The following is a 27,521-nucleotide window of genomic DNA, read 5'->3' as shown; positions in this document are numbered from 1 at the left end:
GCTGGGGGCAGGGCCAGCCTGGGACCACCTTCCCCTAAGCCTGGACTGGGTACCCCAGGCTGCCCTCCATTGGAAAAAGCAAAGGAAAGGAGTTCCCAGAGAGATCTGCACACAGCCAGGGAGGGGCTTCCACCTAGGGAACAAACTCTTTTTACCCCAAGGTCCTGGGGCAGGCAGGACTCGAAGCTCCAGGAGGCTAACAGGAGGTACGACGTCCCAACCAGCAAGCAGATCCTCCAGATGTTTAATTTTAAAATTATGTTTATATTTCAGGGCAGTTTTAGGTGGTTCAGCACAGAATTGAGTGGCAGTACAGGATTTCCCATCTGCTCTGCACACACAGCTCCCAAGGCGGTGGTTACAGGGAACCAACCCACAGTGATGTAGCACAGTCTCCAGAGTCCACGGTCCACACCAGGGCTCCCACTGGGTCTTGCGCGTCCCGCAGGCTCGGGCAGATGCACAATGGTGTGTCCACCATCAGAGGGGCATCCCTCCCTCCACCCAGTCCCTGGCCACTACCGGTCTTCTCTAGCTCCAGCTTCACCTTTCCCAGAAGGCCATGTCAGTGAGCTTTACTTTCTGAGGTTAAGGGAGAGCCAGGACAGCAGGCTTCAGTACTGAAGGTGCGGCTCAGACCTGAGTTCTGATCTGATGGCCAGAAGGGCCAAATCGTTTTATGCATCATTCTCTCCCCTTCCGTCACAGATTTGCTCATCTTTTGGTGAGCTTGGCAGACTTTTTCCGTAAAGAGCGAGGCAGCAAATACCTCAGCTCTGGCGGGCCTGCCTGTCTCCTGACAACTGTTTTGCTCTTGAGGTTTCAGGGAAAAAGTGGCGCGGGCTGCGCATGTGCAAGTGGGCGTGGCACATACCAATAAAACTTTATTTGCAAAAACAGAAAAAACAAATGTGCCGCCACAGAGGGAGGCGCCTACCATTGCATCTGAGAAGCCGCAGCACCAGATGGTTCACACACATCCACTTCGTACCTTCCCCAACTCCCAGAGGCCCCAGCCCACTGTCCTCCAGTGACAGGCACACCCAGCCCCCACAGCAGCACCCTGCTCTTCCCACCACACACCATTCCAGAAGGCCACTGTTCTGTCCCTGACTTTCCTACGCCACCTGCGCCCCTGCCCTCTGGGTCAAGACTGGGGTTCCAGGTGAAGGTTCACTTGTCTGCTAGGGGAGAAATATTAGGGAAACACACAGTCCAAGGGTCCATCCGCCGCCGAGTGGATTACACTGAGTGGGCCCTCCGTACACCGGAGGATTATGCAGCCATGAAAAGGAAGGACATTCTGACAGCTAGCGCAATGTGGGTGGACCTTGAGGACGTGATGCTCAGTGAAATACACAGACACAGGACACACACTATAGGACATCACTCACAGGAGGTCCCTAGAGTCATCAGAGTAGGCTGGTGGGCACCAGGAACTGGGATGGGGAGAGGAGTCAGTGTTGAATGGAGCCAGAGCTTGAGTTTGGGGAGATGGAAGGTGGGGACAGCTGGACAGCCATGTGAGTGTGCTCAATCCCACTGAATTGTGCACTTCAACGTGGATAAAATGCTCCATTTTGTGTTGTGTGACTTCACCACACCCACACTAAGTCCTGCTTAGTCCTCTGTGCCCCCAGGCAATGCTGCTGGGGCCTCATGGAATTGCGTGTGTCCCCTGCCCAGGTACCGGCCAGCCCAGAAAACAGATAGCCTTGGGGACAGCAGCTCCCACAGCAGCCTGCACAGCACGCCAGAGCAGGCCATGGCCACCCAGAGCCAACAGCACCAGCAGTACATAGGTGAGGAACCTGTAACATCTACAGTGCTTCGCCCTCTTACCTGGGGACGGCTCGGGGGACAGGATCTGCACCCAGACAAAACCCTCTGGGAGATCGGGTGGGTGCCACGCCTGTTTCCAGGCAGTCACTGCTATGACAGCAAGGCCACCTTCTCCCCAGCACACTGCTCTGGGCAACTCCACCAACCCTGGGCCGTGACAATGGGAATTCTGGCCCCAATGCCCCTGCACGCCCAGACCTGGGCATGGCTGCAGCTTATTTATCATCCCTCAGAGATGGCAGTATTGTCTACATTCTGTACCTGTGAAACTGAGATTTACAAAAGTTGCCCATGTCCCTAAGACTCCATGTCCCTCCCCAGATGTCTCTCACGTCTTCCCGGAGTTCCCAGCACCTGACCTGGGCAATGTGCTGCTGCAGGAGAGCGTCACACCGCACGACGTGAAGGCCCTCCAGCTGGTGTACAGACGGCACTGCGAGGTGACCACCCCCAAGCCCTGGGCTCCTGCGCCAGCCTTAGGCTCTCTGTAGTGGCTCAGCTATCCCCAAGGCCAGGCAAGAGCCCTACATGCCCATCACCAGGCCTGCCAGCATTTACCTGTCACCAGATGTCCTAGGTGGTAAAAAGAAGATAAGAGCCTGTGTCCACCCACAGGCAGTCTCTCCCGATGTGGCATTCTGTCCTCCAGCTCTTCCCCTTCTGTGGTCCCTCTTGGGACTTCAGAAGACCCTGCCTCAGCCTTTATCTCTGTTACTTGCCGGTGTGGTCTAAGGACACATGAGAGACTCTCTTTTAACACACCTCTCGTCTAACTGGCCGCTTTTTCTCCTAGGCCACCCTGGACGTCGTCATGAACCTCCAGTTTCACTACATTGAGAAGCTGTGGCTGTCCTTTTGGAATTCCAAGGCCTCTGCCAGTGACGGCCCCACCTCTCTCCCTACCAGGTGACAGCCATTGTCTTGCCACACAGGCCAGGGTGGCCTGCAGCCCCATCTACCCAATCCACAGCCTCCAGATTGAACCTGCAGACTGTCACCCACTGATGCCCACATGACCCACAAATTGCATTAGCTCCCCAAGAATGGGGGCTCAGGCGCCCCCTTCATGCAGTTTTGTAGATGTGGATAGTTGAGTTGTGATTCATGTTGCTACTCATCTCTCTTCAAATCAAACTTTTTTTTTTGCTTGCGGGGGGGTCTTTTTGTTTTTGAGACATGGTCTTGTTCCAGGCTGGCCTTGACCTCTCAATCTTCCTGCCTCAGCCTCCTGAGTGCTGGGATTACAGGCATATACCACCATCTCTTGCTCAAACCAGACTTTTACTGGAGGATTTAGATGGGACCGTGTGACATGATCTCAAGCAGAACTGACCTTGACCTGGGCCTCAGGCAGGAGAGGGGCAGCATGTATCATGGGGGACATTCAGAGGCACTGTGCAGTGGCCTCTGAGCAGCATGGATGCAGGGTGGTGCTCTGAGACCGGGGAGCAACCCTGCAGAGGCCTGTCTCCATGTGTTTCTGTAAGGTCCTCACACCCTGGTCACTCCTGGGCTCACACTGCCCCGCTCCTCCCACAGTGATGACGAGCCGGATGGTGCCGTCCTCCCCAAGGACAAGCTCATCTCGCTGTGCAAATACGACCCCATCCTCAAGTGGATGAGGGGCTGTGACCACATCCTGTACCAGGCCCTGGTGGAGATCCTGATCCCTGATGTGCTGCGGCCTGTCCCCAGTAAGAGATGGCTCTGCCCCACCACGCTACCTCCCACCTGCCTTTCCCTTCCCGCCCCGTGCCTGCTTCTGACTTGTACCCTCAGTCATCCTGGTCTGTTTCCTCTTGACGGGAAATCGCCCCTGTTGCACGCCCAAGTTAGTGGCTCTCGTGAGCTGCCAGCTATCAGGATGCTTCCTAGTGTGGCCAGGGCAGGCCTGGTGCCGAAGGTTTCTGGAGGGTGAGCGTAGCCTTGGCGATCCGCTGCTTAGGGCCACACAGGGTTGCCACCCACCCAGTCCCAGGGACATGCCAACACCTGCCATCCCAGGCTCCCTGGTCATACCAGGGAGCATTTCCTGTACAAAAGAGGAATGCCAGGATCATGGCCACAACCCCTGCAGCTGTTACAGGAACCCCCAATCAGGCCCTGCTGTTGGCCTGTGTCAGCCAGGTCCCATACCTGCCCCCAAGCAGAGACCCAATGCTGCCTACTGTGTGGCGCTACAGGAAGCACTCATCTCTGTGCCCTGTGTGGACTCCATGGGCATTGGGTGGGGTCGGAGTGGGGGACACAGTGAGAAATGTGTGTGCCTGGGGCTACCTGTGCCCCAGAGGCAACCCAGGGCCTCCGCCCTTGTGGTAGTGATCACACCCACCACCAGGGGCCACTCCAGGCTCAGTTTAAGTCCCCATAATCTAAAGAGAGGACCAGGAAGCTGCCCAAGGGCTCTCACCAAGTCGCTGCCTCTGGTCACTGCGGGTTACGCCTGACAGGTGATGGGTGAATATGGGCTGGTCAGCACTGGGCAAGTCTATTTTTCTGAATAAACTAGTGTGCCTTAGATGGAAAAAGAAACAGCCAACCTGTGCGTGTCTTGTTTGGCCTCACTTACGAGGGACTGGACAGTGGGGCTCCACAGTTACAACAGCCACATATGTCCCCACACATGGCCCAGGGTTCCCTTGGGCAGTTCACCTGGGTGAGAATCACCGTGGTAGACAGAGGATCATTGACAAATGGCACATTCCTAATTCTCCCCCAGCACCTCCTCACCAGGTGTCCTGAGCTCCCAGCTGCCCTCAGGTCACCCCGTCTCCCTTCTGTCTTCCCTTTCTGTCGCTTGTCCTCCGTGGTGGGCGTTGGCTACATTGGCATCGTCCCCTACACTAAATGGGGTGCTGCGGGGCACCCCCTGCCTCCTCTGCATCACCCCGGGTTCTGTCTCAGGTACCTTGACCCAGGCCATCAGGAACTTTGCCAAGAGCTTGGAAGGCTGGTTGACAAATGCCATGAGCGACTTCCCGCAGCAGGTCATCCAGACCAAGGTAACACAGGAGTCAGGTCTGGGCCCCGATCCATGACGGGGAGGACAGCGGTGGTCCCCAAGCCCTGGGGACTCCTCAGACCCTGTGTGCCAGGCAGGAGGAGAGGAGCATGAGAACTACAGAGCTGAGAGTGGCTTCCTTTGTGTGTCGTGGGGTGGCTGGCCCCTTGGGAAGCCCCTAGGAGGCTGAGTTAGGAGGGGAGTGGCAGGGTTGGGGACAGCAGAAGCTGTTACTGGCCACAGCACTGGGTCAGTCTGAACAGACTGTGGCCAGAACAGATTTTATGCCTTGCCATTACTCTGCCACTCTGGTTTTGTGACAAGTAAGAAATCTGAAGCTTAAGGTTCTGGCCTAAAGTGACCAAGAATCATCCCTGGCATTCTGGTGGCATTTCTTACAAAACTGTTAGATGTGGGTGAGGCCCAAGTTCTGAGCCCCTGGTTTCTCTACCACAATTTGGACTTGATCCATGAGGCCAAGAGCAACAGACCTTGGTGTACTTGAGCATCACCTGTGTGGGTGTGACAAGTTCGCACTCCCAGGCTCCCAAAATGTGCCCAGGGAACGGTGCTTGCAACATTAGAAGCACGGGGCAGACCTAGACTGTTGCAAGTCTTAGCTTGATAGTGCTATGCACCTGTCGGAGATGTCACAATTCCTGGGGTCCTTGCGATGGCAGAGGGGGTCCCTGTTCCCTGCTGGGGCAGCTGGTCCTGTCACCTCCTCCTTGCTGTGTCCCAAGTCCCCACAGCCCCCCAGGAGCAGAGCAGAGGGCAGGAGCAGGGTTGACAGGGCAGGGCTGACAGCACTGGGCTGGGTCACAGGTGGGTGTCGTCAGTGCCTTTGCGCAGACGCTGCGGAGATACACGTCACTGAACCACCTGGCCCAGGCTGCCCGTGCTGTGCTGCAGAATACATCCCAGATCAACCAGATGCTCAGTGACCTCAACCGCGTGGACTTCGCCAACGTACAGGTGACCTTCCAGGGTCAGCTCTAGGCTAGGTCCTGCCCTCCTCCTTGCCTGGGCCTTCCACCCTGGGAAAATCTGCAAACCCACAACCAGAGCCCATAGCATGCCCTGACCTTTACCTGGGGTGGCCCCTTTTGAGTGGCAGGAAGCAGGGCCTGGTAAACGCAAGCCCACGCATGGCCCTGTGGTTCCACTCCTATGTCTCTTAGGTTCCTGTGGCCTCCAGGCACTGAATAACACTTCTGTTCATTTTCTTTATAAATGCTCCCAGCAGTCAGGCATGGTGGCTCACTCCTGTAATCCTAGCTACTCAGGAGGCAGAGATCAGGAGGATTGCAGTTCCAAGCCAGCCTCAGGCAAATAGTTTGCCAGACCTTATCTCAAAAATACCCATCACAAAATAGGGCTGGTGAAGTAGCTCAAAGTGTAGACCCTGAGTTCAAACCCCAGTCCTATCAAAAAAAAAAAAAAACCCACAGCTCACACAGGCACCACTTAAAAACGAAATAAAGATGGTTTGTAATATGATATGAGCCTTGACCCAGAAAGACCTGCTGGTAGTCTCCAAAGCAGAACAGGCTCCTCTGAATCCCTGCCCTGCCCTTTATTTATTTATTTTTTTTTGCAGCACAAGGGTTTGAACTCAGGGCCTCACACTTACTAGGCAGGCAACTCTACCACTTCAGCCACTCCACCAGCCCTTTTTTGTGATGGATTTTTTTCAAGATAGGGGTTCATGAACTTTTTTGCCCCAGGACTGGCTTTGAATCACCATCCTCATCTCTCTACCTCCTGAGTAGCTGGGATTACAGACATGAACCACCAGCACCCGGCCTTATGTGGGTCTTGGTGCTCAGCTTATAGTTACTGAAGGTGAAGGTCAAGAAGGCCTGGACTAAGATATAGCTCTGTGGTAGAGTGCGTGCTTAGCATTCGCAAGGTGAGGGCCTGGGTTCCATCACCAACACTGCAAAAGAAAATTTAAAAACAGAAGGCCCAGGGGCATTAGCAGCTGTCCTCCCACAGGAGCAGGCTTCGTGGGTGTGCCAGTGTGAAGAAAGTGTGGTGCAGCGGCTGGAGCAGGACTTCAAGCTCACTCTGCAGCAGCAGAGCTCGCTGGAGCAGTGGGCTGCCTGGCTGGACGACGTGGTCACGCAGGTGCTGAAGCAGCACGTGGGCAGCCCTAGCTTTCCCAGGGCTGCCCGCCAGTTCCTACTGAAATGGTCCTTCTACAGGTAAGCCCCTGGCCTCCTGGGAAGAGCCTCGGGGTCCCAGAGGTCAGAGAAAACAGGACTCAGCAGGCCTGGGGCTGGACTTTACCCCACAAGCAGGGACCCAAGCTGTGTGTGGGCCTCACTTTGAGTGGACAGTTCCCAGGGCTCAGAGACCTCCGCAGCCTCCACAGACACAAGTCACCGGTGGGGTCTTCTATGGCAATACTGTTCCTCAGCAAACCCCGAGAGAGAGAGTCCCTAAAAGGGCCAGGGACTGAGTTCATCCCCAGAACCACAAAATAATGTAAAAAATTAAAGTATAAACTCACAAAGACAAAGAAGAACAGGGAGCAGAGGATGGCAGGTGAGAGACAAAAATAAGAGTTTAGAAAATAGTGGCCACATAGTCAGTGGACCTCAAACAGAAAGTGACCCAAAGCAGAAGTGGTGCTGGAGGTCTTGCACTCAGGCCCAGCAGATGCAGGAAACAGGCAGAGACAGCCATAGTTTGGTATCCTGCTGGAATCACAGAGTGACTCGGGCGAGGGCCAGCGGGTCAGGTGTACGTCTGTAAAAATTTTACGTGAATACATTATAATTGAGTACAGAGAGATTTATTTCAAGGATCAGGCTGAAATCTGTAGGGCAGGTCAGCAGGCTGGAGACTTGGGCAAAAGCTGATGCTGCAACCCCCAGGGAGAAATCCCTTGGTTTCTAAGGACTTTCATCTGAATGGGTGAGGCCCACCCATACTACTGTCAACCGCATCCACAGGAGGCTCAATAACCAGCTACTAGGGATTTCTCAAAAGAGAATGGCCAGGCATGATAGTACACACTTACAGACCCTGCAACTTGGGAGGCAGAGGTAGGAGGATCATGGTCTGAGGCCTGGGCAAAAGTGAGAGACCATATCTGAAAAAAGACAAAAAGTAAAAGGAGTGGGGTGTGCAGCACTCAGTTTCCGTTGTAGTTCTTTTTAAATGAACTACCTGATTTAGGGGAAAAAATGGGCAGAGGGGGAGCTACAGGAGTGGCTCAAGTGGGAGAGCGCCTGCCTCGCAAGTGCAAGGCCCTGAGTTCAAACCCCACTACTGCAAAAGAAACAAACAAGACCAAATACTAGTTTGCTGACCCCTGCAGCAGCAGCCCAGTTCCTCTTCGCTCTCCACCTGTCCTTACGCTCTATTCTGGGTGTGGTGCCTCAGGGCCTTTGCACTTACCCTCCCCCTGCCCACAGCTGACAGGTAAGAGCAACTCAGGCATGTAGGGCTTCCAGCGAGGCTCAATTGCTCTGGCTGAAGCCCCAAGCCCAGTCCTCCAAGTCTCCTGGTTCTGTCCCTGTCCCCAGTTCCATGGTGATCCGAGACCTGACGCTGCGCAGCGCCGCCAGCTTCGGCTCCTTCCACCTCATCCGGCTGCTGTACGATGAATACATGTTTTACCTGGTGGAGAACCGTGTGGCTGAGGCCACTGGGGAGACGCCTATCGCTGTCATGGGAGAGGTGAGTGCAGCCTGTGTGGGAGGCTTGGGCTCCAGCCCTACTCCTCTGCCCTACCCCTCCAAACCTGAGCCCCAGACACCCCCACAGGCTTTAAAAAGTTGTAGTAGAATAAACGTAACACTTACCATTTTTAAGTGCGCAGTTCACTGGGTTTTAGGACATTCACAATGTGTTATCTAGTTCTATGACACTCTATCACTCCAATAGGAAGCTCTATTCTCTCCCCAACTCTCAGCCCACGAGTCCACTTCCTATCTCTGGATTCTCCTGTTCTGGATGTTTCCTGTTAGTGGAGTCACACGCTGTGGGGCCTTTTATGCCTGCTTCTCTCTCTGAGCACTGTGTGCTATAGTGTGGGTCAGAGTCTTGTCCTGTTCATGGCTGAGTAGTATTTTAGCATGTCGATGGACCACACTGTGTATGTCCACTGGTGCCCATAAACACTGGGCCCTTTCCACCTTGTGGCTGCTGTGAATCATGCCACCGTGAGCACAGGCACAAGTGTGTGTTTGCACTTCTGTTTGGGATCTATACTTAGAGTGCAACTGCTGGGTTGTGTGGGGTTGTTCGAAAAAGAAGTGAGGCGGTGCTTGTAAAACTTTCAATACAAAGGCACCTGCAACCCATGGCAGCCGCTTCTTACTCTTACTAAGATCTAAGAGGCCGCAGCCCTCGGTGGCAGTGACCAGGGTCCACACCTGGCCCAGAAACCATGGGAAGCCATGTCTGGGCTCTGCTTGTGGACCCAGGTGCCAGTTCCTGGAGGAAGCTATGCACAGAGCCTGGGAGAGCAAGTTGCTGGCCCCACACTGTACCAGGCTGATTCTGTGCCCAGCCACGGGCCCCTGGCTCCAGCCCTTGGCTTGTGCCATCAGCCCCCTCCACTCAGTCGCCCCCAGGTGGGCTGGAACGGATCAGAATGGCTCCTCCTGGATGAGGGCCCTGGGAACAGAACAAGAAACCACATAACCCTGAGTGGAGGGCACTGCTCAGGTGCTGTTGGGGCTGTAGCAGCCTAGACCCCTCCATGGGGTTTCTCTGGCTCACTCTGGCTTCTCTTACAGTTCAACGACCTCTCCTCTCTGTCGCTGACGCTGCTCGACAAAAGTGAGTCCAGGCCTCCCTGCCTCTCTGACCCACCCCCACCTCCCACCCCTGGCTCGTGATGGAAAACGGGCAGCTCCTGGGCAAGTCATAGGCAGACTCTAGGAGCTAGCAGGCAGATGGTGGGGTGACCTGAGAAGTAGGCATGAGGCCCTGTGACACTTGCTGACAGCTTAGCAGGGCCCCACAGAGCCAGCACCCTCAACCTGAGCCAGGGAAGTGAGGCCACAGGCGGCCTGGGTGGTGAGGCCTCCTGCTCCACATCTGTGGAAGAGTGGCCCATTTCTTATCCTAGGCTGCTGGGAACATGGCCCAGGCCAGTGGGCACCAGTCTAGGGAGGCCACAGGTTTGAAGCCTCCCTGTGGTGATGTCCAGCCTGGGGGTACCTGTGGGTGACCCAGGGGTGACAAGTTAACCTACAGCAGAGGGCAGGCAGGTTTCACAGGCTGCCACCTCTCTGATCATGGGCTTCTCTGTCCCTGTCATACTGACCCCACAGAGGACATCAGTGATAGGCGCAGCAGCGAGGTTGACACCGATGCCCGCAGTCTGGGCGAACCCCTGGTGAAGCGGGAGCGCAGTGACCCCAGCCACCCGCTGCAGGGTATCTAGCACCTTCCACAGGTACCTGCCACCAGCTTCCTGAAGGTGTCACCCAGGACACCTTCAGCTGGCTCCACCACGTTAGTGCCTCTTAGATGGTGTGATGTTTACTCTGACTTAAGAGGGCCCTGTGGTCTGTGTGCCCATAAAGGACTAAAGGATGAGAGACTGTTCGAGAAGAAATACGGTCACCAGGGTGCCACAGTTCCTGCGGAGGCTCCCTTGGCCATGGCAGCTGCAAGCACCCACTTGTTCCTGGGCCACTCGTGTGAGCCGTGGTCCAGGTCCCCTTGAGAGCCGGGAGGACAGCGCTAAGAACGCAGCTCCCACATGCTGTACTTCTGCATTCAGCTGCCGGTTTACACAGTGATTCTCTAGCAAGCCTGGCTGAGCAGGAGGGAGGAGTGGCCTTCCCCGCTGGGCCCTGCCCCACCTCGGGAGCTGAGGCAGAGGCCCTGGCCTGGTGCCCCTGGGTGTGAAGGACCTGCCTCAGCGTGTCCCTTCTGGCCTTGTGGACAGGCGGCCTAGGCCTCCTACCCACCAGGCTGTGCTGAGGCAGGAGGGGCTGCCAGCCTTGCAGGAGCTCCATTTCCAGATGCCAAAGGCCAAGGCCCCGGATGGATCCACAGCCCAGAAAAGAACAAGCCACAGAAAAAGCGGCCCACTCGTGTCTAAACAATCCAAACCAGAAGTTTGCTCGGCAACGGCAAGGACCAGGGGTTCCGTCCAAGCTCGTCTGCAGCAAGCCAAACCACAGGATCGAAATGGGTTTGCTCGAGGGCCCGAGCGGTCAGGGTCACGCAGCAGCTTCCAAGGGCAGCCGCTCTGCCATGTCACACCCACACGCGGTGCCTAGGCCCCTCTGCCGTCTTCCATCTGGATAGGCCATCCTCGAGTGCTCTGACCCCAGCAAGTCCCATCTTGACCTCTTCACAGTCAAAGCCCCTCTTAGGGACAAACAACCTAGGAGCCATGAGGCCCCTAGACTTAAGACACTCTGGATTCACGTGCGTGAAGACGTGGCTGTTGCACTGCGCTCCCTGCGTGCAAGAGCTCTGTCCCGACACGCAAACTTCTCTCTGGTCTAGGAAGTGCCACCTACTGAACCGCAATAGTTTCTTTTTGAAAAAATGTTTTGCCAATAGTTTTGTGCTGTAATTGTTCTTAGAAGGTTTCTTATGAGCGTGTTTATCGCAGTGTATCTAGTCCCCCATGTTTTGTTCTCATTCACACAGAAGGTACTAACGTAACTCATGTGGCCTTGAAAACCTTGCTTCTCGGGGAGCAGGAGTGGCATGCACCCCTTGACCCCACTGGGGGTGCAGCAGGAAGGGAAAGATGTGTGCTTATTTTCAAAGAAAAAGTCCGTAATAATCACGCCGTTTGTCTGGTCTGTAGTTCGAGACATAGATGAAACAGACGGGAAGAATGTCCCCCAGGCAACGTTTAGTGCCTCGTGACTGGATGGTAATGACCAGCTTGGTGCTGTGGAGTCCGATAGTCTGGGCTCTGCCTTGGCTCGTCCTCTCCTTTGCAGGGAGAAACTGAGGTGACAGAGGAGCCATAGCCCCGGCCCCTTCTCGTTTTCCAGCAGTGAACACAGGGAGCATGCCTGTTTCAGGGTTGCACCCACAACTCCATCCCCAGCCCTCCACATGATGCTCCCGGGGGAGGGGGGAGGGTTCTGGGGTCCCCTGCCCTGGGACAGTCAGCCTGCCAGGGAGGCCCAGGCTGCAGCTCCGTGGGGAGCAGGGACAAAACCTTTGGCCCCAGGGCATTCTGGTGCCTTCCAGAAGGATCTGTACCCCAGGCCAGCTCTGAGCCAGTGGTGGCAAGAAAAGGATGCTGTGCCTAGAATGGCCAGTGTCTGTTCTTGACATCTGCACACAGACCTGACCCACCCAGATGCCCCAGAATAAGTAGATATGCAGTAGCTGGTGACCCCACAGACGCTTCCAGACTACACATGCCTGCGTCCAGAAGTGACTGCATGTACCTGTCAGCTGATCCCAAAGCTGCTTCTCTGGCTAAGCCAGTGTCCCAGCTGACTCCGTGACAGGCTCTGAGAATCCACGCACCCCTCCCCCCGGCCAGGGCCAGGCTCAGGCAGTCTGCCCCCTGTGTTCCCCCTACCTGAAGCCCCAGAGTCAAGTCCAGCAGACACCAGGTGGCCTAGCAAGTGGCCACTGCCCCCAGCCTCCCGAGAGCTGGCCCTACCTGGGGTCCAGAGAGGCTGGTAAGAGTGGAGGCTCCTGAGCAGGATGGTTTCTGCCCTTGGAGCTGGAGAGGGTCTGAGCTTACTGAAGGCCCACAGGCCATCAAGTTCCCAGGAGCTCCCTTGGGTAAGGCACCAGGCAGGTGCCACACAGATAGATAATGGGAATCTCAGACCTACTGAGAGCCTTCAGGAGACATGATGGTAATCAGTGGCCACATGTGTCCCTTCTCCTACTCTTTTTGACCATCTTCCAAGGTAGGTGCACATGGGAACATGAAGGCTGCTGGCTGAGATGCAAACATGATGGCTGGAGTACTAACAGCCACATTGGACCTTGAGGTGGAAGTCACGAGAGCAAGATAAAACAGAAGGATGGATTCTGGGTCCCTGATAATGGAGCTGCTATTATAGCCCCAAACTAATAGCAAGAACTTCATTGCAAGACTGGAGGTTCCCATGGACACCCCACACTGCTAAGAAGGGAGAAATACTCTCTGGCTGGGAAGTTCCCCCATCCCCAGTTTTCCTTCCTCTTCTCTGGCTGCTGCTCCTCTGTCCCTGGGTCTTGCTCCAGACCCTTTTCCCCCACCCCTCAGTCACCTCGCCCCTTCCCACAGGCTGTCAGTTCAGACTCATGGGCACCTAACAGGAGTTCAGCATGGCTGCTGAGACATCCTCCCCACGTCCAGCCCAGACCCGGTCCTGCAGCATCACCTGCCCCTCAGCACGCTGGTCACCCAGCCACCTCTGTCTCTGCCATGCCCAGCTCCTCGTCAGCCAGCAGGGGTCCACAGTGCCAGCTGTACCCTCAAAGAAATCACTTGTCAGTCACTTTCCTCATGTGAACGATGATAAAAATACCTACCGGCGTTTCAGTGAGAAATGTTAATACAAAGTGCTAGGAAGAGCCCTCAACAAGCCTTCTTCCCCTCCACGTCACTGAGCAGCGTCCCTGGCCTCTACCCACTTCTTGCCAGCCACAGGCATCCCCAGGCATGGCCCGGAGTCCCCTGGGGGTGCCGTCCTCTTCAGCACTCATCTTAATTGGCACTTCTTCCTGGAAGGCCTCCTGGTGCCCCCCCAGCCAGTTAAGAGCACTTACACCCACACCATAGTCGCCTACAACGGATGGCAACTGTTTCCCATAGTTCTGTGGGTGAGCCGCCGTCCTTTGCCTCTGTCCCAAACCCAGGGCAGTGTGCCCAGCCAGCACTGCGGGAGGAAGGCTTCCAGAAGCACGGAGGTGGAAAAAAAGAAAACACTGAGAGGAGCAACGCACAGTGGCCAAGTGAAGATGCTGATGGACTCAAGCTGGCTAGGCAGGAGGACCAACAGGAAGAAGGGGGAAGGCTGGGGGCAGTTAGGTGCTTCTTAAAGTTATGCAAGGGAGAAGTGGGGGGCAAGTTGGAGTTGTGCCCTAGCAATAAGAGAACCCAGAGGGAGGGGCCACAGGGGCTGTGTGGCCAACAGTAACCAAGCAGCTTGTGACATCAAGTTGGTGAGTTTTGATCAGTTTAAAGCAGACCAGTATAAAAATCCAAATCATCAGGTATGTTCATGCAATACAGGTCATGATAGCTTTGTAAAACTTTTATTTCAGTATTGCTATAGTTTGGTTTTTTTGGCAGTACTAGAGTTTGAACTCAGGGCCTCACACTTGCTAGGCAGGCACTCTGCAACTTGAGCCACTCCTCTGGCCCTTTTTTTATGATGGGTCTCAAGAGTTTTTGCCCAGGCTGCCTTTGAACTGTCGCCATCCTCCTGATCTCTGCCTCCTGAGTAGCCAGGATTACTGCCATAAGCCAGGGCACGAGGCTCTAAATTTGATCTTAACAGTATCCTATAACCTTGCAGCAAATTCCCCATTCAGAGGTGGCTCATGGGGTGGCAACTAGTGTCTGAACCGGTAACCCCTGAGCACATTTCAACTTTGCTGCCAGGCCCAAGGATTCTCAGGCCCCCTGAAGATGTCCAGGTGCAGGGAGCCTGTTTGAGGAGGCGTAACCCCCGCAACCTGGCAATGGCAAGCTTGGGTTAGGATGGGAATGCCATCCTCAGAGCGAGCAAGCCGAGTGGAACCAGGACTCCTGCATCTGCCTGCTAGACCTGGCCTGAGCCTCTGAGTCCTCCTCCATCCCCCCACCCCAAGCTGGTTTTGAATTCATCTCAATCCTCTGTGGCCCCCTAGTGACAGCAGCCTCCTCATTTTCCTCTGAAATTTTGCCTGGCTGATTTCTTTGTTTTTTTGGTGGGACTAGAGATTTGAACTCAGGGTTCTGCACTTGCAAATCAGGAGTGCTACCACTTGAGTAATACCTCCAGTCCAGAGCAAAACTCTGGTTATTTTGGAGATTCAGTCTTGTGAACTATTTGCCCGGGCAGGCCTTGATCAGTGAGCCTCCTGATCTCTTCCTCCTGAGTAGCTAAGATTACAGGTGTGAGACACCAGCAACTGGCTGATTTGTTTCCTTAATCTCAACAGTGCCTTGACAGGAAAGCTGACAAGCAGCATGGTGAATATACCACTTCCTTCCCTTCCCCTCTCCAAACATTCCATTTGTGGTCATAGATTCAGTGTCCCATGACAAACGCAGTCATTACAATAGGGAAAAACAGCACTCTGGCATCTAGCAGCTAAACCCAGCAACCTAACTAGACAAACATCTAGACAGACAAACATCTGTGCCCCCACAAGGCGGCACCCCGGCTAGGCACAGCCTCAGTAATCCTGCCAGAATTAGCAGGCATGCTCCAAACTAGGAGTAGCTGTTACCCTATCTTGGCTGAGACCGGGAGAGGTCTCTAGATGCAAAGAAGCCTGAGACTAACCGGGTCAGAGAAAGGCCACTCATCGGTGCCAATGCCTTGACTCTGCCGCTGTGCCGTGTAAGATGTTCATACTGGGGAAGCCCTGCCACGTCACCTTGGCTGAGAATTTCAACACATGAAGGGGAGGAGGGACGAACATTAAATTCCCAACCTAGGTAATCCCTCCCAACTGCAGTGAGAGAAGGCAGTAAGCCGGAAGGCAGAGTCGCTCTTCTGTCCTCCCCCTTCCCAGGTTCCCACAGGCACCGGGCCAGCTGCTGGGGAGATGGGAATGCCTGTCCCGTGAGCAAGCAAGCCCAGAAGCCAAACGAGCCCTCGGGCTGGAAGTGCACATTCCAGGGGGATTATGGGACTTAGGCTCACATCCTACCGTGACCAAGGGCTCCCTCCTGGGGGAGGAGGGTTCACTGCTGCTGGTCCATGAATAAAGGCACCTGGAGCCAGTCCTGTTGACCTAGGTAGGACCTGACTGCCTCCTCCATCTCTCATGAAGCCTTTGGTACCATGCACACCAGGGTGGAAGTCAGATTTTGGTTACTGGGGGACACACTGGAGGGTGACCCTGGCCTCAGGGAAGTTGGCAGGCAGTGGACTGAGACTCAGTCACACACTGGGTATTTGTTTAGATCAGCTTTATTGAGATCTAAGTTTTAACTTCTCTAGTTTTATGAAGGTACAACTGACCAAAAAAAAGGCTTTAATTAAGGTGTACGTCACCATGCTCTGATGCACGTGTACATCAAGCTAGCAAACATACCTATCACAAGTACTTCCCATTCTTTCATGGTGGCCATTTAAGATCCGCGTCCTGGACTGAGGGTGCAGCTCAGTGGGGAGTGCATGCGCGAGGCCCTGAATTACCACTGAAAACTGCAAGGAAAAAAATCAATCCACTCCCGTAGCACTTTCCATGGTTACTCACCATAGTCACCTGCAGGAAGGCAGAGGGGCACCTCTAGCCAACACCACCTTCCTCCCCAGCCCCAGGCAGGCCTTCTGCCCCCTGCTTCTGGGAGTTCAAGTTGGTTCTGCACACAAGTGTGTCTTCCAGGGCCTGGCCTGTCTCACTCAGCATAATACCCTCGGGGTCCATCTGCATTGTCAGTGGTAAGTTGGTTTTACTGTTCTTTTACTAGTGACACGAGAGGTAGGACCCAGAGTTTCACACATGCCAGGCAAGCACTCACCATTGAGCTACATCGCTGGCCTTATTTCTTGCATTTTAAAGGCTGAAGAGTACTCCTCTGTGTGGAGTAATATACACCACATTTTCCTGAGCCATTTGCCCATCAATGAACACAGGTTGATTCCATTATCTTTTTCTTTGAGATAGGGTCTTGATCTGGAGCCCAAGTTGGCCTAGAACTTTACATCCTCCTGCCTCAGCTTCCCAAGTGCTGGGATTACAGATGTGCACCACCATGCCCGGCTAAAATGTCGATTACTTTTTTGTGGTGTTGGGGATGGAACCCAGGGCCTACATGCGTACTAGACAACTGCCCAACCACTGAGCTGCACTCCTAGCCCCTGAATTTTGACACAGGGTCTCACTATGCAGCTCAGGCTGACCCTCGTGTGATCTCATACTGGCTTTGTTTCCTTCGGATACGTACCCAGTAGTGCGACTTCTGGAGATTACAGTCGTCCCACTTACAATCTTCTGAGGAAGCTCTCCCCCACTTTCCATAATGGCTATGACTTACAATCCCACCAGTGGTGTGCAACGGCTCTATCTCCCCATTCTCACCAATATTTGTTGGCTCATCTTTTTTGCTGATAGCCCTCCTCACAGGTATGAGATAAAAACTTACACATACTAGGGCTGGCAGAGTGGCTCGAGTGGTAGAGTGCCTGCCTAGCAAGGACAAGGCTCTGAGTTCAAATCCCAATGCTGCCCTCAAAACCCCAAAATCATACAATGTAAACCTTTATACATTTATAGTTTACACACATCACTAGTTACAAATTATGTAACTGATCCCCCATGCACCCAAGTCAAGACCAGAAAGCTCCGTGGCACGCTTCTCACCTACCCTCTTCCTACTCCAAGCACCCCAGACCTGCCCCCATCCACTCACTATAGTTTTGTGGGTTCCAGAATGTCCTAGGAATAGAACTGTGGCTTTTCTTCTTTTTGTTCCTTTTGCGATGCTGGGGATTGAACTCAGAGCCTCCCATTGCTAGGCAGGTGCTCTATCACTTGACCAATGCCTCAGGGTTTTATGCTTTATTTTCTAACAGGGTCTTGCATTTTTTTGGGGGGCTGGGGTCAGTCAGGACCACAATCATCCCATTTATGTTTCCTGAGTAGCTGGGAGGACACATGTGGTACCATACTAGGCTTGCTGGTTGAGATAGGATCTTGCTTTTTGTCCAGGTTGGCCTCAAACTGCGATCCTCCTGACCTCTCGCTGCCTCTTGAGTAGCTGGGATTATAACGCGAGCATGCAACACTGGAACTGGATGTGGCTGCTCTGTGGGTCCTCAGCCTCAGCATGGGGGGGCACAGGGTGCCAGGGTGGCCCCGTTCACCATGGGTACAGAAGAGCTGAATTATAGCTGCGGACACTCACTTTCCTAGAGTCTAGCTGCAGACGAGAGAGGGTCATGGTCCTCAGAGATCGCTGGGCTTGCAGAGTCCTGGGGCTTGTCCTCTAGTAAGTCACCCCGGCGGCAGCAGACAGCAGCACCCAGGCCCATCAGCAGTTGGCAGCAAACTGTTTGAAACCCTTTTTTGTTTCCTGCTTCCAGCCACTAACCAGAACAAAGCCCTAATTCCCTGTTGTCGCCCTCTTCCATGCTCACTCTGTTCAGCCCTCCAACAAGCCCAGCCAGCTCCTGCCTCAGGACCTTTGCAATTGCTGCAAAGCCTAGAATGTCCCTCCCACAGATTTCCTAAAATGTCACGTCCTCCAACGGGGTCTTCCCTGAGCAGCTGCCACCTTTTCTTTTCTTTATGCAGATCATTTTGCTTACCTATTGTCTATTGTCAGTCTGTCCACAAAAGGACAAAAAGCTCCATGGAGGCCAGGCCGTGGGTCTTGATCATCCTGGGACCAAGCACACCCAGTGCCTGCTGCATGGTAAGCATGGCGGGGACACACTGCTGTGCAGCCAAAGTCCGCAAAGCCAAAGGGCTTGGAACAGCAGCTGTCACTCAGTTCCCTGGATCCTGTGCACAAAGCATGGAAGGCCTGGCGGGCTGATTCTCTCAGGGCTCAGGGCTGTCACGCGGTCATAGTCAGAGGCTGTGGCAGAGCAGCCAGGGGCCAGGGCAACTCCTGCTCAGGGCCTTGCTGTCAGGAGCATGGGTCTCAGCTCCCTGGAGGCCTGGCGGCCACAGGCCAGCTGGACCATGTGCATGATGGCTGGGAGCTTTAACTCCTGTCCAGCAAAGCGGTGGCAACTGCACTCATCCTGGTCCCATGTCAGTGCCCCTTCCCACGCCTCTGATCAGAGACCACAGATGTGCGAGAGGAAGGGACACCCCACTTATGAAGAACTTGGACCATATCTTAAAACCACCACAGCAGGCAATCAACAAGTATTTGTTTAGGTGAATTTGTGAATGGAGACAATAAAAAGACAAGGCAGGCCTAAGGGCACCTTAGGCTTAGGCCTAGGAACTGGGAACCCAGGGGAATGTAGCTGGCCGTGGAGCTCTCCAGCAAGGACAAGTCACCAGGAGTTTCCCAGTGCGGGATCAATGTGGGTGTGACATGACTGTTGCAGGAAGAATGTCGGACCAGCGAGAACAAGACTCTAACCCAGGTGGTTGGAGGAAAGGAAGATTTATTTACGCTAGTGGGCCAGCACCTGGATCTCTCCACAATGGCGTCTACCCTTTAGTTCAGGGTTGTTGGGTTTTCATACCTCAGAATGTGGAAGCAAGCAAGCAGGAAGGACAAAAGCAGATGTGGCAGTTAGCCTTTCACTGGGAGGTTACAATATATCACACTAGCACAAGGTTACAGCTTATCACACTAGCACTTCTGTGGCAGAAGGACATCCGCCGTTTCTCTTGGAATGGTCTGAAACAGGGGCCTGCCTGGGGAGGGGCTCTTACTTGCCTTTAGATCTTTCCCCTGGAAAAATCTATCATTCCCTCCTCTTACTATTCATAATTCCTTATGACCATTTCAGGGGAGTCATCCAGGGGCAGTCATTGATATTGCCTCAGTAATTGCAATCTAACGGCATTCATCTGGTTGTGAATGACCCTGGTGAGGAGGTTTATCACACAAGCCCTAAGAGTACTAGCATAAGGAGCACAGTAAGTGGGCCCACCAGAGGGGCTGCCCATGGGGCCCAGCTCTTCCATCCTGTTTTCCAAATGTTTACCTGTTTCTTTCCCTTGCCTTGATTCTCTCTAGTAATTGGCGTGCATTTTCTCTAACTATCCCTGACTGGGTTGCATAGAAGCAACATTCTTCCCCTAAAAACAAGCAAATTCCTCCTTTTTTTCACAGTAATGAGGTCTAGGCCCAGGCAGTTCTGTAAGACTGTGGCCGCCAGTGAGTCCAGATGGTTTTGTAGGGTGACCATGCTGTTGTACTAATCCTAAATCCTCGTGGATTTGTTCAGACAGCTGGCTGTGTTGGACGTGTTGGAGGCCAATAGTGGCAGCTCCCGTGGCCATTGCTCCTGCCAGGGCGACTCCCAGAAGTATCAGGAGAACGATGGGGTCCCACCAGAAGCGGGTCTGGTCATCAGCTTGTTGGTTTAGGTATCAAGTAACTTCAGTTCCAGGAAGTATGTCCAGGTCTGGGACTAGGAACTAGGGCGCAACCTCCCTCACACACACCCCCGGAACAGGTGTGGATCCTGCCCCGACAGGCAAAGTAAGTCCCACTAGGTGCCTTGGCTCCTTTTGCCAGATTGGTACAATTCTTTTAGTCACCAAAGCATTCAGTTTCTCCAATTATTTGGACAGCTGGGCTTGTGAGACAGGTATTGTCATTTTGGGTAGAGCTGTCCAGGCCCAGCTCGTGTATCTCAGATATGTTAAGTCAGGCCACCTCGGCATATGACACTTGGCTGGCCCTCAGGCAAATCCAACAGTCTCTGCCTAGTTTGGGGTCTGCTTGTTGTACTAGCTGGTGGCTGCTGTTTGACAAAGCTATCATCTTAATGAAAGGGGCATTGGGGTGCCATCTGAGGAGGGAGGAGGATTTGCCCCTGTACCCAGGAGTTCAAGGGGTTAACTTTAATAGCCTGGAGAGAGACATTTGCTGCTTTAATATCAAGCGTAAGGGTCTTTAAGACTGCAGGGTCTTCCCAATAATTTTTGAGGAATCCTCCCAGCTGGAACACCCTAGGTCCCCATCATTGTGGTACATGTATTGTTAATTGGAAGAGGTCTTCCTTTCCTGCTCCTGGGGATAGCCTCTGGACACTGACACCCTGGCCTTTGTGGGGGGCCCTTTCCAAGCTTCTGGAGAGGCAAAATCAACACATGCCAGTATTGTAGAAAGGACCATGAAGGCCCCTCACAGTCATCCAGTTCCATGGTACTTGGCCATACACATTGGACTTATGATCTTTGGATGGACCAGTGCAAGTTAGGGTAGAGGGCCCCACTTGGGCCCATCTGCTGGCCTCCAGGCCTGGGCAATACTTAAATGAGACAAGACAAGGGCCTGACAAAGCACAGATGGTGCGGTTAATTAATAAAGTTCCCTCTTGTCCTTCCGAGAGTTTGACCTTCCATATCAGTTTATGAGAGACCCCAGCTGGGTCTGGAGGGTTTGTTTGTGAGTCATTTATTATTATTACACCTGTTAGTAGAATCAGTAGGTCTGTCTGGGGCCTCATAGGCACTCCCTCGGGTCAAGGTCAGTTTCAATGGCTGGTGTGGGTTGGCTCCGGATTTCCACTCCTGGCCTGGATCCTCTGCTGGCTTGGCGTGCATGTGGTGAATCCATGGTTTCAGTCCCATAACCTTAAGGGCTGAAGGAGTGGTTAGAATAAGGTCCCTCCCATTGGGGGTCTAGGCTCCCTCTAACTGGGGTTTTGACCCAAACCCAGTCCTCCAGGCTCCATGGGTGCAAAGGCCCAAGGGTCAGGGGTTCTGGGTGTCCTAGGTGTTGGGCAATCTCCCTAAAAGCATGCACCAAGCCTTCTAGGAACTTGTGGAGGCTGATCTGTCCATACTCCTGAAGGCCTCCACCCTGTCCACGTATTAATGGTGGCAGCCATCCATACAGGACTTAATTTAAAGGGGGAGAGACCGCATTACTAGGTGTACACCTAATTTTGAACAGTGCCAATGGTAGTACATCTGGCCAGGGTAGCCCTGTCTCTTGACATTGTTTTGCTAGTGCTGTCTTGATAGTCCTGTTCATCTTTCCACTTGACCTGATGATTGTGGTGATACCGGGTGTGCAAGTCCCAGGTCAGCCTGACTGCATGAGATACTCCTTTGACCACCTGGCTGATGAAAGCAGGCCCGTTGTCTGACCCGATGCTGCTAGGCACCCCAAACCGAGGAATAATCTCCCTGGCTAGTGCTCTTGACACTTCTGTGGCCTTTTCCGTGCAGGTGGGATATGCCTCATCCCAGCCCGTGAAGGTGCAGACCACCACCAGGAGGTCCTGATAAGTTTTGCTCGGTTGGATCTCAGTGAAGTCCATCTCTAGGTGTTGGAATGGGTAGACCCCCTTCTTCTGGAAGAGCAGCGGGGGCTTGGGTCCTTGTCCTGGGTTATGTTGGGTGCCATGCAGGCAAGCCTTGCTGGCAGACCGAGTTAAAGTTGCCAATTGGGGAATGACCAAGTATTTTTGTAATAGTCTCTGTAGGGAGGTTTTGCCCAAATGGATGATGTCATGTGCCAGCCTTACTAGGCCTGTGGCTGTCTTTTCTGGTATTAGGAACCTTCCTTCCAGGATGATGAACCAGCCTTCTGAGTTCCCTTTAGCCACCATTTCATGGGTCTGTTCTCTCTCTTGCGGGCTGTACTCTGCTTGGTCTGGGAGGATAGGAAGGATGAGGCATACTTTGACTGAAGCAGTGTCTTTTTTTTGTACTCCTTCTGAGAGGGCTGATTTTTTTCCCTGTCCTGTCCACCAATCCATTTCCTTGGCTGATCTTGTCTGCTCGGTTGGTGTTGGCCAGACAGTAGATGACGGCAATGGCTCAAGGCTTCCAGACTGCCTCTAAAAATTGTAAGATTTGTTGACTGTTTTTGATCTCTTTACCTCTGGATGTCAGTAGGCCTCTCTCTTTGTAAATGGCCCCATGGATATGCAAGTGGCAAAGGCGTAGTGCGAGTCAGTGTAAATGCTGGCTCTCTTTCCATCTACTAGGGTGAGGGCCCAGGTTAGGGCATATAACTCTGTGCCCGTTGGGCTGACCAATGGTCTGGCAGCCATCCACGTTCCACTACTTGTGTGACGGTGGTCACTGCATACCTGGTCCCTCTTGAAGGCTCCGGCTTCCATCAGTGAAGAGCTCCAGGTCGGTGTTGGGAATAGCAGTATCCATGAGGTTGGATTCTTCGTCTAGAATCTCCTCGCAGGAGTGGAGAGGTTCTCCCTCCCCTTCTGGCAAACATGGCAGGATTGAGAGTCCTCACCGCTTTGACTCTTATCTGAAGGTTTTCACCCAATAAAGCCTGATATCTGGCCATTTGTTCCCCAGTCATCCACTGACTGGTGGTGCTGTTGAGCAGAGAAGTCACTTGGTGGCGAACCTGGAGCGTGATATTTTGTCCCAGAGTCAGTTTATCTGCTTCTTGCATTAAGAGGACTGTTGCTGTCAATGCCCGGAGGCATTGGGGCCAACCTGAGGCCACAGGGTCTAATTTCTTGGATAGGTAGGCTACTGGCCGGTTCCATGGCCCCAGTGGTTGGGTCAGGACACCTAATCCCTTACCTCTCTTCTCATGGACGTAGAGGTGGAAAGGGCGAGTGACGTCCGGGAGAGCAGGGCTGGCGCCTAACCCAGGTGTCATTTAAGTTTTTGGAATGCGTTCTCTTGGTCAGGGCCCCAGTGCAATGATCCTATGGGGTTCCCCTATAGTGCCGCATAGAGTGGCCCAGCAGTGACAGAGAATCCTGGGATCCATAGGCAGCAGAAGCCCGAGGTGCCCAGAAACTCCTGGAGCTGTCTCCGGTTCTCTGGGCGTGGGTACTGGAGGATCACTTCTTTTCTCCCAGTTCCCAGCCTTCTTTTCACTTGGCTCAGGTGATATCCAAGTATATGATCTCCTCTAGACAGATCTGTGCCTTCTTTTGTGAGACTTTGTATCCTGCTTCCTGTAGGAATTAGAATAGTTCTTCTGTTCCATTTTTGCAGGCCTCCAGGGTGGGGACCGCTAAGAGTATGTCATCTACATACTGGAGGACAGTGCAGTCTTTCGGTCAGCAGTTTTCTAGGTCTCTGGATAAAGCCTCCCCAAAAATAGTGGGGGAGTTTTTGAAGCCCTGTGGAAGCCTACTCCAGGTTAATTGTCCTTTTGCTCCAGTGTCAGGGTCCTCCCATTCGAATGCGAACAGGGGCTGGCTAGCTTCCGCCAGTTGCAGGCAGAAGAAGGCTTCCTTAAGGTCCAGACATGTGAACACCCTAGTGGTGGGAGGAATCAAGCTCAGCAGAGTGTATGGGTTGGGGACAACAGGATGAATGGTCTCTGTTGCCTTGTTCACCCGGTGCAGGTCTTGAGCTGGTCGATAATCACTGGACCCTGGGAGTAAAGGAGTGTTCCAGGCTGATTGTACTTTCCTCAAGATTCCCTGGTCCCATAGGTGTTGAATGTGTGGCGCGATTCCCCTCCGGGCCTCTAGAGGTATTGGATATTGTCTGTGATGCACCAGATTGGCTCCTGGTTTTATGGTGACCAATATTGGTGGGTGACCTGCTGCCAGCCTGATTCGCCCATCCTGGTCCCAAATGCCTGGGAACCACTTTATGAGGTGATCTAGGAATGGTTGGGGACTGACAGGTTTATTGTCCCTGGGGGTGTGTATGCGCCACTCTTCTTCAAGACTGACCTCCAAGGTTAACACTGGCAAGGTGCTCACGTCAGGCGGTCCCAGATCCATAGATAATGTGGTGCCTAGTTTAGAAAGTAAGTCTCTTTCCAGAATGGGACCTGGAGCCTCTGGCACGTACAGAAACCAATGCCTGACCCGGTGTCTGCTGACCATGCATTCTCAGGGTTCACAGAACCAGTACTTCTTGGTGTTTCTGGTGGCCACTATAATGGTGATTGAGTCCTTGATGAGCCAACAGGTTGGTGTGGTCACGGTAGAAATGGCTGCCCTAGAGTCCAGAATGAAGTCTATTTGGCGGCCCTCAATGTCAGTCTTGACCATGGGCTCTTGAGCGCTGATCAAAAGGAAGCCCAGTCGCCCTCAGCAGACTCATTTCCCCAGGCTGTGTTTGCCTCTAGGTTGCAGGCTTCCTTGGATTTGGCGGCAGCCACTGTCACTCTTTCTTTTTCCTTTTTTTCTTGTTAGGGCACTCATTTTTCCAATATCCTTCTTCCTTACGTAGGCACACTGGTTTTTTCCCAGGGGTTTCTCTGGTCTCTCCTGTTGGGGTCTCCCTTCTGGCCTCCGGTCTTCCCATCTCCCTCTTTAAGGGCCATAGCCAGGATCTTTGCCTTCCTTCCAGATATTTTTCCTTCTCTCTTTTGGCCATCTCCTCTTGGTTCACTACTACCTTGACCGCTATACTAATGAGCTGGTCAATATTGGCACCTGCAAAGCCCTCCATCTTTTGTAGTTTTAGGCGAACATCAAAGGCAGACTGTTGGACAAAGGCGGTTGATCATAGACCGGATCTCTAGGGCTTCAGTGTCAAATGAAGTACATTGATGATAGGCATTGCATACCGGGTTATAGAATTGGCTAGGCAGCTCGTCAGGCTTCTGTGTGACTTCACTGACCCTGGCGAGGTTAGTTGCTCCTCGTGCCCCGTGGTGGGCTCCCTCCAGGATGGCCTGTCTCATATGCTGGATGGATTGGAGCCCGGCAGGAGTGTTTGGATCCCAGTCTGGTCTGGTGTCTGGGATCCTCTCATTTGCCCATTGCTCCTGATTTGCAGTCTGTGGTGGAGCTTGGGTAACTAGCCATGCTGGCTGCTTGGTATACGCGCCATTGCTCATCAGAAGTGAAGAGAGTAGATGTGAGCTGACGGCAATCATCCCAGTTGGGTTGGTGGCTGTGCATGATGTTGGTCAAGAGCTCAATTACAGCCTGCGGTTCCTCTGAGTATGCTGGGGTGTGCTGCCGCAGTTCAGGAAGTCGGTGGTAGTGAAGGGCTGGTACATGTAATGCATGGGTCTGGCTGCGTATGACCCATCTGCCTGGGGTAATGACAGCTCCGGAGCCTGGTGCAGGGGGCATAGTGTCACTGCCAGGGTTCCTGCCTCCTTGCTTGTTAGCCTCCAGAGTTCAGCAACCTTCCCCAATGGCTCGTATCTTTCTCTGGGGCCATCAAAAGTAAAGGGGAGTATAACGAGGGAGCCGTTGGATGACATGGGTTGGGGTTCGGGTCTGATGCCTCCTCCTTTCCATTAGGGTCCTCTGAGTCAGACTCATGTCTCAGGGAGGCCAGGGCAGCTGGGCACACTGGAGGGACATATGGTGGCAGGTCTAGCGGCTCAGGTTCCAAGGTGTGGTGGACCTCAGATTTCTTTTCTTTTACTTTGCCGTTAACCAGAACAGCTGTGTGTCTCCAGGGTGCATGAAAACACCCAGTCAGGTGAGCAGGCAGCCAAGATGTACCAGAAGTCAATGTAAGGAAACTGGTCTGGGTGACCTGGATCCCCAACGGATCTCACACGGGCGACAGTGGCCAGCTCCAGCGTGCCCTAGTTCACAGAATGTTCAGAGCTTTGCTGGCTTCATCCGGACTCCACAGTCACCCAAGAAGCCGTCCCTAAAGTTAGCGAGCATGGTCCGGAGCACCGTCGGGAGCTCTGACCCAGAGGTCAAAGCCTGTGATTATCGGTGTCACAAGACAGACAAAGGGAAGGGGGTGCCTCTCAGCAAGAGGCCACACAGGTGCTTGTCTGGCTGTAACCCCAAGTGATGTGGTCAGGTGTGGCTTCGCTATAGTGGATTCAGCCCAACAGGGTGACTTACAATTGGACACTAGTCTGATCCCACCATAGACTGTATGCCAATCACCGTGAAGTCGCAGATCAAGCCCACTTGGACTCTGTAGCCTTTAGGGGACCTTAGAGGTGCCCAGCTGTGGAGCCACAAATTCGAGCTTGAAACACAAGCGAGTCAAGCCACTCAGTCATACACCATTCACTCAGAGTTTAAAACAATCAGTTTCCTATTTATTTCCCCTAGAATCCTGACCTGCTCTACTCACAGTTGACCTGAATCACATCAGTCACAGAAGAAGGGGACGCATCACCCTGGATACTCTTCAGGGTTCGACCAGTCCCCTGCAGAAGATCAGTCTGTGCTGGCTCCTTACACTGATTACCCCAGGGCTTCCTACCTGGTCTGGACATCTGGCACAGATCTCCGTTTCACTCCACCAGTCCAAGGGCCTGGTCCGTGGCTCTACAGCTTCCTTCAGTTGTCTGGAAGGAGACCCTGGAATCATGTCGGGGGTACGCACTTCTCGGTTCCAGGGACCCTTGCAGGCTGCAGAGCCAGGGAGCAGGGACCCGTTACCCAATGGGGCTCAGTGGTCTGATCTCGCTGGGGCCTCCAGAAAATGTTGCAGGAAGAATAACAGACCAGCAAGAACAAGACTCAAACCTAGGTGGTTGGAGGAAAAGAAGATTTATTCATGCTAGTTGGCCAGCACCTGGATCTCTCCAAAATAGCACCGGCCCTTTAGCTCAGGGTTGTTGGGTTTTTATGCCTCAGAATGCAGAAGCAAGCAAGTGGGAAGGACAAAAGCAGACATGGTGGTTAGCCTTTCGATATTACAGTAGCATATCTGTGGTGGAAGGACATCTGCTGTTTCTCTCAGAAAGGTCTGAAACCGGGCCCACCTGGGGGAAGGGGCTTTTACCTGCCTTTAGAGCTTTTCCCTGGGTTTCTTTATCAACTCCATGCCACTCGTGGACAGCAGATCACAAGAACCGCCATCATGGTCATCCCATCTCCATTCTCTTTCATTTCCACTGTGTGGCCCTGTAATTCACACCTCCCTTCACACCAAAGAACAGGCAGAGCCAGGTGCAGTGGCTCACACCTATAATCCCAGCTTCTCAGGAGGCAGAGATCAGGATCGCTGTTCAAAGCCAGACTGGGCAAATAGT

General features: G+C 53.4%; 1 protein-coding gene and 1 long non-coding RNA gene across 5 annotated transcripts in view; one reads left to right on the top strand and one right to left on the bottom strand.

The window, feature by feature from the left end:
• The window catches only part of Rfx2 (regulatory factor X2), a 78,852-nt gene extending 67,234 nt beyond the window's left edge, over positions 1 to 11,618 (top strand). For 3 of the 4 annotated variants that reach the window (XM_020166526.2, XM_020166524.2, XM_074054420.1), the window contains 10 exons: positions 1,687 to 1,802; positions 2,164 to 2,282; positions 2,636 to 2,748; positions 3,382 to 3,536; positions 4,747 to 4,844; positions 5,669 to 5,818; positions 6,842 to 7,050; positions 8,380 to 8,533; positions 9,598 to 9,640; positions 10,138 to 11,618. In XM_020166526.2, coding sequence (XP_020022115.1) covers positions 1,687 to 1,802; positions 2,164 to 2,282; positions 2,636 to 2,748; positions 3,382 to 3,536; positions 4,747 to 4,844; positions 5,669 to 5,818; positions 6,842 to 7,050; positions 8,380 to 8,533; positions 9,598 to 9,640; positions 10,138 to 10,250 — 1,270 coding nt within the window. In that variant the 3' untranslated portion in view covers positions 10,251 to 11,618. The remainder of the gene's footprint in view (positions 1 to 1,686; positions 1,803 to 2,163; positions 2,283 to 2,635; positions 2,749 to 3,381; positions 3,537 to 4,746; positions 4,845 to 5,668; positions 5,819 to 6,841; positions 7,051 to 8,379; positions 8,534 to 9,597; positions 9,641 to 10,137) is intronic. The other variant, XM_020166525.2, reaches the window with a different exon arrangement.
• LOC141416831 (uncharacterized) overlaps positions 244 to 27,521 on the bottom strand; it is a 30,685-nt gene continuing 3,407 nt past the window's right edge. The window contains exon 2 of the long non-coding RNA XR_012441403.1: positions 244 to 27,012. This is a non-coding gene — a long non-coding RNA (uncharacterized lncRNA). The remainder of the gene's footprint in view (positions 27,013 to 27,521) is intronic.

This window comes from Castor canadensis, chromosome 14 (genome assembly GCF_047511655.1).
Source record: "Castor canadensis chromosome 14, mCasCan1.hap1v2, whole genome shotgun sequence".
Taxonomy (NCBI): Eukaryota; Metazoa; Chordata; class Mammalia; order Rodentia; family Castoridae; genus Castor; species Castor canadensis.
The sequence above is the reverse complement of the archived record's forward strand: the minus strand, read 5'-3'. Positions and strand labels throughout refer to the sequence as shown.